The 16,670-nt window shown below is 43.3% G+C and overlaps 1 protein-coding gene across 1 annotated transcript in view; it reads left to right on the top strand.

Annotated features, from left to right (window-relative positions):
• The window catches only part of LOC121296028 (atrophin-1-like), a 72,189-nt gene that overhangs the window by 34,950 nt on the left and 20,569 nt on the right, over positions 1 to 16,670 (top strand). Inside the window, exons 3-5 of the mRNA XM_041221169.1 lie at positions 7,278 to 7,415; positions 8,344 to 8,460; positions 9,083 to 12,492. Coding sequence (XP_041077103.1) covers positions 7,278 to 7,415; positions 8,344 to 8,460; positions 9,083 to 12,492 — 3,665 coding nt within the window. The remainder of the gene's footprint in view (positions 1 to 7,277; positions 7,416 to 8,343; positions 8,461 to 9,082; positions 12,493 to 16,670) is intronic.

The following is a 16,670-nucleotide window of genomic DNA, read 5'->3' as shown; positions in this document are numbered from 1 at the left end:
TAGACTAGTTCCCTTGTTATTTAAATGCAGTCCATCCCGTCTATACAGATAGTCCTCGTTGTAGAATGTGGTCCAATACAAATGAAACGTAAATGTACATTACGATAAATGTAACCTTTAAAAAAAAATACTGTCTGCAATACACTGATAAATAACATATTTAAACGGAAGTTACTGTCTGCAATGCAAAACTTTTTTTGTTTCTGAAAAAGAAAAAAATACAAATTGCATCCTGTAATTTTCAATGAACACAGAGAACCTTCTCTTTAAGTTCTAAGATTCGCGCATGCGTAGAAAGGCTCAAAAAGGCAAACACTAACTTATTTCACGGCTAACTTATTTCCTGTGACACCGGTGTGAATAATAAAATATTTTGGATCTGTGAGCATCTCTCGTTGTGTTAGGATCTCCAGTGCATTGGTCGTGTTAGGGCGTCATATTTTTATTGTGTTTGCATTAGGGAAAATATATTTTTCGTTGAGAAATTTTCCATTTGTATCATTAATTTAGCGACATTGATGGGTGTGTTTTGTTGTGGATTTCATCATACTAGTCCTAGGTGGCGATGGTGTCATTGTGCTGTTCTGCGCTGCTGGTAGCTGGGGTTGTGGCTTGGGTTGGTTTGGCGCTGTCAGGGGCAGTCTCAGTGTTGTCGGGGTGTGTGCTGAGCAGAGTCTCTGTTCTGTTTCCTTACTTGTTGTCTTCCTGGAGCTTCTCTCACAGAGATTGCAGTTCTCTGTGGAAGGACTTCATCTCAATGTGCAGGAGTTTCTTTTCTTCTTTAATTTTATTAACTTCTGCTCGCAGTATCTTCTTTTCCATGTATAACACGCTAATTTTTTATTTTAATTCTAATGTTACTACTTTTTGTTCATTTTTTATTTTCTGTACTTTGTCTTGATTTGATTTCCATTACATGAGAATAGATGTTAAAACTTCATGCTGATTTGAACTCGGCTCTCGCCAAGATAAGCACCAACTAAGATGTAGCTTTACAGCAAACTAATATGATTCATCTTCATCTCCATCCATTTGTGTTTCTTTCCATCTGATGAAGTAGATATCCTTCTGCCTGGTGTTGATGGCTGAAGTGTAATGCTGGCTCCAGGAATCAGCTTATTTTGCTTCCCCAGCACATAAGTGCACACAACGGATGTGATGCTGGCTCCAGGAATCAACCACATTGCGGTCTCCCCAGCGCATCAGCATGACAACTGTCTGGATTGAGCTAAGTAGGGTACATCTAGGGTCTTCAAGTGGGCACCTTCCGTCCTCTGTGTTTCGTCAACTAGCCCATAACACCTCAAGAGGGCTCGACAGTGATTCTGGCGTCCCAGCATCACCCCTGTCCGTCCCCCACTCAACTCAACCCAGCTTACTTATCTGTACATCAGCGTTGCTTTCTTTCTATTGTGCTTGAGATCCCCAGCCAGAATCTTTCTGTCTCAACCACAGTCAGTTGCTGCTCCTTTCTGCTGCTTGAGATAAGTTGTTCACTGTGCAATTGAACTGTTGGCCACTGAACCCGACATCTCTGAGAAACCAGGTTGTAGAGTGTGCCTCAAATCCTCGACAACCCACTTCCACTGGGTAAACTCAGACTCTCCATCCTCACTGTTCCGCTTCAGCATCTAGTTGAGCATACTGAAGTTTCTTCCTCTCATATGCCTCATCCACAGCATCCTCCCTTGGCACTGTTAACTCTACCAGCTGAACAAGGCGTGCTGCTCCAGACCACAGACTTGTCTGAGCTGTCAGATTGTGTCATTGGGGAGTTCATCTCCTCTTTGAACTCAGTTCTGTTTCGATCGCACTGACACAGTCTTTAACAGTGTTCATGGCTCTTGCGGGGGACTCTGAGGTTTGTGGTTGGTGTGGGCGGTAGGTGTCACTGTCTGGTGTAAGAGTGCTGTATTGGAGCCGATCTGTGGGTTTTGTGCTCAGTGTTTGTGTCTTGGCCGGCTCAGGATCATTGGTTAGTTCTGCGGTTATTTGCTTGGTGCATAATTTAATAGAGGGGAATGAGTGCTCGAACCTGAGCTGTTGACTGTCCTCGTTCCCCTGGATCAGGACTGTGACGTTGTTATAAATGTTTATTGTGAATAAGCCACTGTCCATGCCCTCCTCCTCACTGACACTCAGCAGTGTTCCCTTAGAGATCCCCCTTTAACGTATGTTTTTAAACTGCCTGCCTGAGGCTTCTTTCCAGCAGTTCAGATACAGAGTGAACATTATTAAATTAGATTGCATTCTCCCATTATCGGTTTCTGTAAAGTCCGCGATTAACATCTCGGTTATCTCTTAGTATTTGATTTTTAAATGTTGTTATATTGTACAGTTTTTAATTCAGCTGGGTACAGAATTTTGTAGCTCTCTGATATTTTTTATTAGCGGGTGGTTGGAAGCCTCTGTGGTGGTTGAGGCAGTTCTGTCCATATTTAAAATGCTGAATTATTTTAATTAGTGATTTTAATTATGAGTTTGTTGTTATTTATTTAGAGAGTGTTCTTACCTTAGCTCTGAGTTTTCTTGGTTTTTGTTTTCACTTTTGTATTTATGGAATTTTATTTAGGGTGCACAGTGCTCTCTCTCTCAGATGTCTAGGTGCAGTGATCTCTCTCACTCTCTCTTAGATATCTGCAGTGATCTCACTCACTCTCTCTCAGATGTCTGGGTGCAGTCATCTCTCTCACTCACTCTCAGATGTCTGGGTGCAGTGATCTCTCACTCACTCTCTCTCTCTCAAATGTCTGGGTGCAGTGATCTCATTCACTCTCAGATGTCTGGGTGCAGTGATCTCTCACTCTCTCAGATGTCTGGGTGCAGTGATCTCTCACTCACTCTCAGATGTCTGGGTGCAGTGATCTCTCACTCACTCTCAGATGTCTGGGTGCAGTGATCTCTCTCACTCTCAGATGTCTGGGTGCAGTGATCTCTAGAACATAAGAACATAAGAAAGTTTACAAACGAGAGGAGGCCATTCGGCCCATCTTGCTCGTTTGGTTGTTAGTAGCTTATTGATCCCAGAATCTCATCAAGCAGCTTCTTGAAGGATCCCAGGGTGTCAGCTTCAACAACATTACTGGGGAGTTGATTCCAGACCCTCACAATTCTCTGTGTAAAAAAGTGCCTCCTATTTTCTGTTCTGAATGCCCCTTTGTCTAATCTCCATTTGTGACCCCTGGTCCTTGTTTCTTTTTTCAGGCTGAAAAAGTCCCTTGGGTCGACACTGTCAATACCTTTAAGAATTTTGAATGCTTGAATTAGGTCGCCACGTAGTCTTCTTTGTTCAAGACTGAACAGATTCAATTCTTTTAGCCTGTCTGCATATGACATGCCTTTTAAGCCCGGAATACTTCTGGTTGCTCTTCTTTGCACTCTTTCTAGAGCAGCAATATCTTTTTTATAGTGAGGTGACCAGAACTGCACACAATATTCAAGATGAGGTCTTACTAGTGCATTGTACAGTTTTAACATTACTTCCCTTGATTTAAATTCAACACTTTTCACAATGTATCCGAGCATCTTGTTAGCCTTTTTTATAGCTTCCCCACATTGTCTAGATGAAGACATTTCTGAGTCAACAAAAACTCCTAGGTCTTTTTCATAGATTCCTTCTCCAATTTCAGTATCTCCCATATGATATTTATAATGTTCATTTTTATTTCCTGCGTGCAGTACCTTGCACTTTTCTCTATTAAATGTCATTTGCCATGTGTCTGCCCAGTTCTGAATCTTGTCTAGATCATTTTGAATGACCTTTGCTGCTGCAACAGTGTTTGCCACTCCTCCTACTTTTGTGTCGTCTGCAAATTTAACAAGTTTGCTTACTATACCAGAATCTAAATCATTAATGTAGATTAGGAATAGCAGAGGACCTAATACCGATCCCTGTGGTACACCATTGGTTACCACACTCCATTCTGAGGTTTTTCCTCTAATAAGTACTTTCTGTTTTCTACATGTTAACCACTCCCTAATCCATGTACATGTGTTTCCTTGAATCCCAACTGCGTTCAGTTTGAGAATTAATCTTTTGTGCGGGACTTTGTCAAAAGCTTTCTGGAAATCTAAATAAACCATGTCATATGCTTTGCAATTATCCATTATCGATGTTGCATCCTCAAAAAAATCAAGCAAGTTAGTTAGACACAATCTCCCTTTCCTAAAACCATGTTGACTGTCTCCCAGTCTCGGTGCAGTGACCTCTCTCACTCTCTCTCAGATGTCTGGGTGCAGTGATCTCTCTCACTCTCAGATGTCTGGGTGCAGTGATCTCTCTCACTCACTCTCTCTCAGATGTCTGGGTGCAGTGATCTCTCTCACTCGCTCTCTCACTGGGCCTAATTTACTAAAAGTTCTTATCTTATCCAATACGGGATTATCTTATCACACGTGTTATCCAAGGATAAGGTGTGTGCTAGATAATCCCGTATTTATCAACCACGATAAAGCACGACTTAAAGCATAAGATGTGAGTTAGCATGCACGCCTTAAAAATAACGCGACGGGTACATTAGCATCTGCTGAATATGCAAAATGCATGGTGATGTATTCAAATGAAGTGGTATGAGAGCACTGATGAGGTTATTGATATTCAGATGATATTTACTAAACTGTGCTAATCATGAAGCAAATCATAAATCACGTGCTAGATAGCACTGATGGACAGCAGGTGTTACAAGCTGACTGTCTATCAGCACAAGGTAGAGGTATATGTATGTACGCTACTACGCATCTGAAATTCTATAAATAAGTAAGACTAATTTTTTAAATAAATGCATTGATATACTAAAACTCACATATACCAGCCAACTGCATAAAATAAATAAATAAATAAAAACAACTTTTGAACAGAAATCCGTCTATATACAGGTATATTATGATGAAATAAAACTGTGCAAATAAAATAAGTGACAGGACATTGAAAATAATGTGTTTATGCAGCCTATAGACATAACAAGCATGCAAAAGCTTACTATGCAAATGAGAAAAAAATTGTTATAACTTACTGTGCAAACGGAAAAAAGACATATCTGCATTCATACAGACATAATTGCAACACGGTAATATAAATAAATAAAGGAAATTGGGTTTACAATCACAATAGTACATAATATCAAAGAAGGAAGTGTTCTCCTAAATCACATACCTGCATACAGGGCACTTTTTTTCTCCACATGATTTGGGCACAGCTATATCATTGCATGTGTGAGCTGGCACTGGGGTCAATACCTTCTGCATACCTGCTTTTACTTCTGTACAAATAATTCTGTACCTTCACAGCGTAACCGATTTGCACTTTTCTGTACAAAATGATTATTTGTCTAACTAAAATAGATTATGCAGTAGGCTATGTACAGTATAGGTACGTACAGTATATGTATATGTACAGTATAGTATAGTCTAGTTATTGTTACCTGTGCATTTCTTGCAATTGGTGTCTGCAAGATCCACGTTTTAAAACACATAAATGGCATTTCAATGTACAGAAATGCGTTGATCAATGAAATGTACCATCTGGTCTAAATGCCAACTCCATACTTCTTTGTATTCACAGTTTCATTAATGTAGCCTTAGGGCTGCAGACTGATCTAATCAATGATGGATACAAAAAAAAAAAAAAAAGAATAGGCTACTATACCGTATAAGCGACATGCTTTTTATATATACTTCAAGCCATGACGGTGTCTAGATAGGATTGTTTATAACTTTTTATTTATTTATTTTTACGATCTTGTCTTTCAAACACTGTTATATTTAATACATATATTTAGTAACTGACAACTGCATATCTCAATCTCTGCTCATTCCTTTATAGTCAGTGGCCCCTATGTCATTTTGTTAAGATGCCCCATATCTTCTGTGATGAGGCATGTCTTAATATGCTAATGATTTCCATAGCATGCATCTTAATAAGCAGAATTCATATTAGTAAATATCAACTTATTTATAGATTTGTGACGCGTGTTACGAGATTGTGTTAACACCCGTCTTATGCCTACTTTTAAGAACCTTTAGTAAATGAGGCCCACTGTCTCTCAGATGTCTGTGCAGTGGTCTCTCACTCTCTCTCAGATGTCTGTACAGTGGTCTTGCTCTATCTCTCTCTCTCTCTCTCTCTCTCACTCTCTCAGATGTCTGTGCAGTGATCTATCTCACTCGCTCTCACTCTCTCTCAGATGTCTGTGTGCAGTGGTCTCACTCATTCTCTCTCAGATGTATGTGTGCAGTGGTCTCTCACTCGCTCTTACTCTCTCAGATGTATGTGTGCAGTGGTCTCTCTCACTTGCGCTCACTCTCTCTAAGATGTCTGTGTGCAGTGGTCTCACTCTCACTGACTCTCAGATGTTTGTGTGCAGTGGTGTCTCTCACGCTCTCTCAGATGTTTGTGTGCTGTGGTCTCTCACTCTCTCTCACTCTCTCTAACATGTCTGTGTGCAGTGGTCTCACTCTCACTGACTCTCAGATGTTTGTGTGCAGTGGTGTCTCTCATATGTCTGTATGCAGTGGTCTCCATCACTGTCTCTCAGATGTCTGTACAGTGGTCTTGCTCTATCTCTCTCTCTCTCTCTCTCTCTCTCTCTCTCTCTCTCTCTCTCTCTCTCTCTCTCTCTCTCTCTCTCTCTCACTCTCTCAGATGTCTGTGCAGTGATCTATCTCACTCGCTCTCACTCTCTCTCAGATGTCTGTGTGCAGTGGTCTCACTCATTCTCTCTCAGATGTATGTGTGCAGTGGTCTCTCACTCGCTCTTACTCTCTCAGATGTATGTGTGCAGTGGTCTCTCTCACTTGCGCTCACTCTCTCTAAGATGTCTGTGTGCAGTGGTCTCACTCTCACTGACTCTCAGATGTTTGTGTGCAGTGGTGTCTCTCACGCTCTCTCAGATGTTTGTGTGCTGTGGTCTCTCACTCTCTCTCACTCTCTCTAACATGTCTGTGTGCAGTGGTCTCACTCTCACTGACTCTCAGATGTTTGTGTGCAGTGGTGTCTCTCATATGTCTGTATGCAGTGGTCTCCATCACTGTCTCTCAGATGTCTATCTGCAGTGGTCTCTCTCACTTACTCTCACTGTCTCTCAGATGTCTGTGTGCAGTGGTCTCTCTCACGCTCTCTCAGATGTCTGTGTGCTGTGGTCTCTCACTCTCTCTCAGATGTCTGTGTGCAGTGGTCTCTCTTACTCTCTCTCTCTCTCAGATGTCTGTGCAGTGGTCTCTCTCACTGTCTCCAGATGTCTGCGTGCAACAGTCTCTCACTCGCACTCACTCTCTCTCAGATGTCTGTGCGCAGTGGTTGGCGGAAGGAAGTTCCCAGGCTGGCGGAGCAGCAGAAGGGGGTGCGAGTCCACACATCGCCACTGGGGGGTGGTCACAACAGTGGCAGCAGTTCCTCCAGCTCAGACAGCAGAGCCCTGGTAAGAGATCGCTGTAGACCAGGGAGCGAGAGGGACAGCCAGGGCTTCTTTACAATCCATTCTATTACCTGTTCTTAGCTTTATTAATCCTTTGCAGTCCTATGTCAGACCAGGTCTGACATTACAATTTTCACTTTCAAAAAGATGTCAAGCACAGGTCTCTAGTATTTTTTTCTCAGCAAAAAGCTGAGAAAACTTTTCAATGGCCGAGTAAGACTGATAGGAGCTGAGAGAAGCAGAAAAAAGGGGTGTATCTGAGCAATACACATAGAGATAATACAGACACAAACAAAGAAGATAGCTGCTTCCACATCCAGCGCTCAAAGAATATCACAGACATTTGCAGAGCTTTTTGAGATGTTATAGTAACAAAATAATGACTTGGATTGCATTATTGAGGAGTTTGGTGATAAAATGAGTGATCAGGAGAGAATTTATCAGTATGGACGACTATGAAGATGTATGTGAAAAATACAACGAACAAGGGTTGGGGCTTGGCTGGGGATGCAGTACTGAGTGTCCTTTTGCTATGCAGTGTCTTTTAAACCTGTGTTACTCTGAAAAAAAAAAAAAATTAACAGTGCATGTAAAATAAACAGCGCGTGTGAAAATAAATTGGACCTGATGCACCTGACAAGCGCTGAATAAATATACATCTAAGGGTTAATAGTTTTTATCCCTTTGGTACTTTGGTACCATTAATAAGTGTTGAGTTACGAGTAACACATGCTGTCGAATTAGAAAATTAAGAGGTAGGCTGCATATATTTTATATGGAGAAAATCCAGGACCTAGACTGTCTGTCGAATTAAGCAAAGGTTTAGAGTTAACTGAGGTTGACTGTATTTGCTTTAAACAATGTAATTGTTTCAAATATATTATTATTTAAATGACATAATAAAAAGGCCCCTCCCCTCACTGTGTTTCAGAGAGAGGCTGCAGAGGCTGTGTCTGGTGGGTGTATCAGCAGGCGTCAGAGAGGCTGTGATTCGTCAGAGAGTGAAGGGGAGGGGCCTGGAATTCTGCCAAAAAGACAGAGACTACAGGTAAGGAAGTCTGTATATCCATGTGTGCGTCTTTCTGTAAATGTGTGCACTGCACCCATAAATTTCAATACACACATCTACATATTATATAGTGACATATAAAGATTATATAGAGATTGAAACTCAGGGGGACTGTCTGAGTCAATGCTGCTGTCACTGCTTTATAAAATACTGTATAAAACTGTAGAGATTGAAACTTAGGGGGACTGTCTGAATCACTGTTGAGGCCACAGCTGTATAATATACTGAACTATATACAACATAATGTTGTTGAAGCTGACACCCTGGGATCCTTTAAGAAGCTGCTTGATGAGATTCTGGCATCAATAAGCTACTAACAACCAAACAAGCAAGATTGGCCAAATGGCTTCCTCTCGTTTGTAAACGTTCTTATGTTCTTGTGTTCGTATAAAGATTGAAACTTAGGGGGGATTGTCTGAATCATTGTTGGGGCCAACGCTGTATAACATAAAACTATGAAGTTTTAAACTGTCTGAATCATTGTTGGTGTCACTGCTGTATAATATATAAAACTATGGAGATTGAAACTTAGGGGGACTGTCTGAATCATTGTTGGTTGCCAGTGCTGTGTAATAGATAAATATTTTCCATATTTTTTTAGGATGGCTCCTCCCCTCACCCAGTCTCACTGGACGTCGGCCATGATAACCGACACGGCAACACTGATAACAGAGCAAGACGTGGCAGGGGGCGTGGCCTGGTCAGAACGAGACATAGCCGCGATAATGTCACGTTGGGGACGAGTTACAACGACGATGATGATGATAACCAATCGAATGCCAGTCTGAACATCCTGGCCATTAGCAGCTGCAGCAGTGGGTGGGACATTGACCAGGACAATCGAAGCTCCTCCCCCAGCCTCTCTGCCTCCTCCATGGGGAGCCTGGACTCCGACTCAGACTTGAACTTCCAGGCAGCCCCCCCAGCTCTCCACTACCCCAAAGAGGCCAGCAGACAGCCAACAAATTCCACCCAGAGCACCAACCAAACAGTGACCCCCGTATCAGAGGCTGCTAATGGATCCCGCAAACAAAAACAGACTCTAACCAAGGGCAATATTAATAACAATACTACCAATAATAACTTCTCTCCCCCTCCTGCTTTCCTCCAGGCCTCTCAGCCCATACTCCCCTCTCCCCCCACACTCAAACCACTCCCCTTCTGCTCTGCCCCACTCCCTCCCTCCCAGCATCCCTCAGCAGACAAACAGGAAAGGATGAGCACCCCCCCTGCCCCCCACACAAGTCTGCAAATCCCTCTTCATCGCCCTGCCTTGCTGAAGTACCCATCCCTGTCTCCCCAGGGAGAGTGGTGTGCTGGCAGTAACCCCAGCCTGGGACCCTGGGGATCCTCTCCTTCTCCTGCTGTATCCCAGAGTGGATTCCCCAGGTACCCGATACCCCACCTTAATTACCAGCAGGCTCCTAAACAGCCCCCCACTTTCCCTCCCCCTCCTCATGCCCCTGGCAGGGACTATAGGTCTGGGCACTTAGCACCCATGGCAACAGTGGTCCACAGCACTGGCAGGACCTTCTCTAGCTCCAGAGCTGGGGTGCAGGGCAGGGAGTTTTCCAGCTCTGCCTCCCAGGCACTTCATCCCAGAGATTTTGCTGCTTCAGGTTCTTCTTCTAGTGTGCAAAGTTGTGGGTTTAATCCTGTGTCTCAAAATAGGGAGTTTACCTCTCCAAGCGCCCAGATGCGGCAGCAAAGCAGAGATTACAAAAACGCACAGCCCAGCAAGGATTTTACCAGTTCAGGGTCCCAGTCGCAGGAGCATGAATACAGCAATCTTGCTGCCCTCGGACCAAACAGGGAGTTCCCTTCTCCCAGCGCCCTGAAGCAAAAGCAACAAAGCAGAGAATACGCAAATGCACAGCCCAGCAGGGAGTTTGGAAATCCAAACATTCAATCCCAAGGTCGTGAGTACCCAAGCCTGACCACCCCCACCGTCCCACCCAGAGATGCTTATTCACAGCAACAACAGAACAGGGAATACACAAACCAAAATGCAAACACACTCGCCAGGGACTTTTCCAGTTCAAATCCCCAGTGTCAAAGCCATGAGTTCACTAATCTGACTTCCCCAGTTGCACACAGAGACTTCCCTTTTCCTAGCGCTTTGACGCAGCAGCAGAATAAAGATTACACGAATCCCAGCGCAGCTGCACAAGCCAAAGAGTTAGCCAGTTCCCAGCGGAGTGAGTACCCCGGTTTGGAAGGCCAGGTCTCAAGCAGGGATTTTACCCATGCGGGCTCTGCAACACAGCCAGGCAGGGAATTCATAGGGTTTAGCTCTCAGAACAGGGATCTCACTAACCCACAGCTGCCAAAAGACTACCCCAAGAATATGGAAGTTTCAAATCCCACTTCCCAAATTCAACCAAGGGATTTTCCCAGCCTAAACCAACAGAGTCAGGAATTCCCCAGTCAGACCTCTCAAACTGCTAGAGAGTTTCCAAATCCCAGTTCACAGGCCGTGTCTCAGTCGTTCAGTAATGCCAGCACTCAGCTGCAAGGCCACGTCAGTACTTTGGCGCCAAGTCGTGATTTCCCCAGCCCTGTTGGCCCCTCACAGCTGGACTTTGTGAGCCAGAAAACTCGAGCGATCCCCAACTTGAACCCCAGTCCAGGTCTCCTGTCCCTCCAGGCACCCAACAGAGACTTTGCTAACCTGGATGACCACACTGTAGAGTTCCCCAGTGCTCAGGCTGCCCAGAGTTTCCACCCACCCTCTACGAGCAGCGAATTCCCCAGCCTGCCTCCCACCCAGAACAAAGACAATCCCAGCGTGCTCAATCAGGATTTCACAGGACTGTTGAAAGATTATTCCGATTTCACTTCAAGTCAGAACCAAGAATTCCCAAATCCCAAACAGTCCCACAACCAGGAGTATCTTGTTCCTAGTTCACAGCCTGCTCCAGTACTGCAGCCCCTCTCCCCCAGTTACACTCACCCAGCCTCCCAGCGCTGCTCAGCCTTACTTCCCTCTCTGACCTCCAACCTCTCCCCCTCTCCTTCCTCATCCTCCACTTCTAGCTCCCTCACTCCCATTGGCCAGTATCGACCCAGCCCCGCTCAGCTCTCATCCAATCAGAACACACCGGTAGTCGTGATTGGTGATGATGAAAGAGATGTGATGGTAGGAGGAGTTTTTATACCAACTGGCCATGCCTCCCAAAACACACACCCTACTGCTGCTACTACTTCCTGTCCCGAAGACCTTCCCCCTCCTCCTTCAGTTTCTGTCAATCACCGACAAGCTTTCCCTCAAGTTCCTCCCTGCCTCTATCCAGCATCATCCACTTCTGCATCAGTTCCTGGTTCCCTGCTCCCTTCTTCTGCTCCCCTGACACTTCCTCTCTCTGGTAATGCTTCCCCCCCGAACAGCAGCGGTTACAAGCCTGAGTACAGGACTGCCCTCTTTCCACCAAGCCCCTCTCCTCCCACTCTGAACTACTCCCCTCCTGCTCTAAACCCCTCCTCCAGCTCTGTCAGCCAAACCCCCTTCCACTGTCTAACACCCTCTAGTATAATTAATAACAATAACACTTCCAGTGCTATTAATAATAGCAATATTAATTTGGCTCTGCCACCTTTAAACCCCTGCTCTAGATTCCTCTCCCCCACCCCCTCTACAAACTCCACCCCTGCCAGTTTGAATCCCACCACCTTTCATTCTAATAGTAATAATGCCATCTCTAAGTCACTCCCACCTCATAGTAACTCCACAAATGACCCAAACTCTGTCTCAGATCACCCCTCTCCGGCTGCAAGTCCCGCCTCCTCAGCTGCCCTCAGGCCCTCCAGCCCAACCCACCCTGTTTCTAGTCACGCCCTTTTGTCTGTCACATCTTCTGACTTGCTGCCTGGACTCCAGGCCACGCACATCATCAAGCAGGAGCCAAATGATAAAGGAGTGGAGGAGCTAGAGAGCCCGCCTCCAGTACTGAGGAGCACCTCCCCCGAGGCCAAGGTGGTCGACATTCCGATCCATGCCAGCCAATCAGCACGGTGAGTGTGAAGCCAGCAGGATGCACTGCTTCTGAGGTTACCGATGGAGTTACAGGTTGACTCTGGCTGTCTGAACTGCCTGCAACCTGAACTCAGCTACTCTCACAGTGCAATGCAGGCTGACAGCAGCTGTACAGAAACCAAACTGCAATTTCAGAATCCTGTGAGGAGTATGACAATTATTTACAAATGCACCTATTTTATGAAATGGCTATTACTCAATTTTGATCAAAAATAAGCATGAAAAACCAAAAATAAAGACTCAGCAGAGCATTTTTAGAATGATACAGATTATAATTTATCACTAAGATGAAAAGTTTGCCATCTTCCATGTGTTTTACATATAAGTCAGTCCTTTAGCCATATGATGACAGACAGCTCCTCCTATGGGCAATGCTTATTTTGACTGTACATTCCTGATATAGCAGCACATCAGTGTAAAGCGTGCTCCAGTGCATTCCATGCACTGTTTGTCATTGCAGTTTGTTGCACTACATACTCCTATGGAAAATGCATACTGTTTTACCAGCCCCGGTATCAGTTGATAACACTTCCCTTAGCATTATACAGGTTGCTGAAAACACACTAGGGAGTACTTAGGATTTTTTCGGCTCTATTTAAATTTGAGGTAACACCTCCCTCCGTCATTTCTGTCTATGCACAGCTTCAGGAAAATAACAATGTGATCATGCCATTTCTGATTTAACTTAATTATTTCTTTCTTTTAATGTTTTAATGTGTATTTAGTAAATACTGCCCATTTTGTTATCGCATCTGAAGTAGAGTAAAACACCATCAGTATATTTGGAAAGGGCTAATACATTTCTGTGGTCCTATGCGGAATTCATAACACCAGCTCGTTAAATTGAACAGTTAGAATAAGCGTATGAGTTAAAAGATTGTCCTTTTTCATGTCACATGGCTTTTCTCAAAGATGTTTTTCGAAAAATAATGAAAGCATAAAAAGGATTATTTCCCTGCATTTTCAGGATCACCCTGTTATATTTTACATTTAAGATTAGTAATCCAAACACTATTATTTCTAATCTTTTAATATTCAACAAACCATTATATTTAAATAACTTTTTTTTCACTTCTACACAGCTCATAATTTGTGGATGAAATGTGGAATATAGTTGATGTATTTTATGTTAACCCTACCTGGGTCGCAACCTGGTGACATGCGGGTCGGCTATGCGATTTCACACTACTTTTTGAAGAAGCAGAGTCGTCCTGGGTGACAGAGGCAAGTACACAATGTATGTTCGCAATGTCCTGGAAACTGGACTGGCGTCCTGTGAAATCAGCTACAGCCAACCACTCTCAAATTGTTTGGAAGATGTGCTTGTTGCAGACACTTCCATCCAAGCTTCTCTGGGTTGAATCATCAGCTCAAATATTGATTCGAGCAAATGGTTCTTCATCCCTGCAGCAATCTGATTCATGGTGCATCTCAGTCAACAAACCATGAATAAACAGAAATGGATTGCCAGTTCCTTACGGAAGTGAAACCTTCACGCAGGCGTGGGTGTTGGTCACTTCCTCAGCTTACAAGCGCCCATCATGCATTTTGTCTTCAACACATTTATCTTCTGTTCTATCTCCACGTATGTTGCCATGTTTTGATTTCGCTAAAAACTATATAAACTACAATTAAACAAGTAAAACTAACAATAAACAAAAAATAATAATATAACACACTATATACCGTTCCTATAGGAAGTATTCACCCCCTTGGACGTTTTCACAGTTTGTTGTGTTACAACCTAAAATCTTGATGCATTTAAATGGGATTTTTTTTGGATTTACACAACCCACTTTCAGTGTATGAAAAAATGAGGAGGGGGGGAGGTTGAAAAAACTAATCAATTAAAAATAAAAACCTAAAAATTCTTCATTAGATAAGTATTGACCCCCTTTGCTATGACACTCTGTGGCAAAGTGCCCGCCCCTGTGTGTATTTTGTGTTGCGTGTTAATGTTGGTGTATAGTCATTGGCACACGGGATATAAACAGGTCTGTGTAACACAAGTGTTTAAAATGTATATTTGTATTTAGGCACGAGGATTGCACAGCACTTTACATGCAAGTAAAAAGTAATAATATGTGAGCACGGGGAATTGCACTTTATTAATTCACGTGCAGTTGTAGTGAGACTCCAACTGAATGATTGATTAGCAATCAAGTCTCGGTACAGCTGTATAAAAGCTGCATGTTTTCACTCACTCTGGGTTGTGTGTTCGGTGAGTGGAGAACAGGATTGGAGACGGAGGTAATAATAATAATAACAGTAATAATAAGTAAAATATCAGCTCACTGTGTTTGTTTAGTGTTAGTCCGTTTTGTTTGTCTGTTTATTTTGGCTATCAGTGCCGTGTCCTGTGTTTTTGTTTTGTCTTACAACCGTTTATTTTCTGTCTGTCTGTGCACTATTAAATGCTGAGCGAGACCATTCGCTCAGCTCCACCAAACTCCACCTCTCTGTCGTTTATTTTCTGGTTATTGTTTCTGGTCTGACGTCCCCCACTCCGGCCGTCTTTGTGACACACTCCTAAATAACCAATTTCCTTCAGAAGTCACACAATAAGTTAAATGGAGTCCATTTTGCTGCAATAAAAGTGGCTCATATGATTTCAGATTAAATACACCTGTCTCTGTAAGGTCTCACAGTTGGGTAGTGCATTCAAAGCAAAGATACTACCATGAAAACCAAAGAGCTTTTAAAACAACTCCGGGATAAAGTTGTGGAAAGGCACAAATCGGGACGAGTATAAAAAGATTTCAAAGGCATTGAATATCCCTTGGACCACAGTCAAGTCAATTATTAAGAAATTGAAGGTATACTGCACCACCCAGAATCTGCTTAGAGCAGCCGTCCTCCCAAACTGAGCAGCCAGGTAAGAAGGATATTGGTCAGATAAGCCACCAAGAGTCCAATGACAACTCTGAAAGACCTACAGTGTTCCATGGCTGAGATGGGAGAAACTGTCCATGTGTCAACAATAGCTAAGGTAGTCCAAAAATCTGGCCTGTATGGAAGAGTTGCAAGAAGGAAGCCATTTCTGAAAAAAGGCCATGAAAAATTCTGCTTGGAATTTGAAAAAAAGGCATGTGGGAGACTCTGAAAAGATGTGCCAAAAGATTCTGTGGTCCAATGAAACAAAAATTGAACTATATGGCCTAAATGCATTATGTCTGGCGCAAACCCAGCACAGCTCCCAGGTAACACCACCCCTACTGTGAAGCATGGTGGTGGCAGCATCGTGCTATTGGGATGCTTTTCATCGGCAGGGACTGGGAAGCTTATAATGGAACACATATAGGAAGTCATGTGTTCTATGAAAAAAATGTCATCACCTGTGACCTATGACCTCTTCAAAAGGTCAAACTTAAAACTGTCTCGTTGCACCTCAGTGGTGGCAGCATCATTCTATTGGGATGCTTTTCATCGGCAGGGACTGGGAAGCTTAAAACTGTCTCGTTGCACCTCAGTGGTGACAGCATCATTCTATTGGGATGCTTTTCATCGGCAGGGACTGGGAAGCTTGTCAGGGTAGGGGGCAAAATGGATGTAGCTAAATACAGACAAATCCTTAAGGAAAACCTGCTTCAGTCTGCAAAAGACCAAAGACTGGGACACCGATTCACTTTTCAGCAGGACTTTGACCCCAAGCACACAGACAAAGCCCGGACTTGAATCCAATTGAGAATCTGTGGAATGACTTGAAGATTGCTGTCACCCCCCATTTTTCCACACATTGAAAGTGTTGAGTAGGTTGTGTAAATCAAAGGGAAAAAAAATCCCTTTTAAATGCATCAAGATTTCAGGTTGTAAAACAACAAACTGAAAACGTCCAAGGAGGGTGAATACTTACTATAGGACCTCTGTGTGTGTGTGTGTCTATATATATATATATATATCAGCTTGGCTATAAGACAGCTCTTAAGTTTTTTTTTTTTTTTTAGTCTTTTAAGAGAACCAGCAGGCACCAGCTTGTTATATTCACTATGTTGTTTGTTTTTAATATACGTACTTGTAAAAGTTGAATGGCTTCCCGCAGTATATCTCAGGCTTCTATACACCCACAGGTAGATTGGAATCTCTACATGACACACAATTGGATACAAATGTCACCTGACTCTCCCCCAACTTTCATTTCACTTTCCACAGTACCAGA

Source organism: Polyodon spathula, chromosome 21, assembly GCF_017654505.1.
Source record: "Polyodon spathula isolate WHYD16114869_AA chromosome 21, ASM1765450v1, whole genome shotgun sequence".
NCBI classification, from domain to species: domain Eukaryota; kingdom Metazoa; phylum Chordata; class Actinopteri; order Acipenseriformes; family Polyodontidae; genus Polyodon; species Polyodon spathula.
Note: the sequence above shows the minus strand (reverse complement) of the source record. Positions and strands in the feature narration are given on the sequence as shown.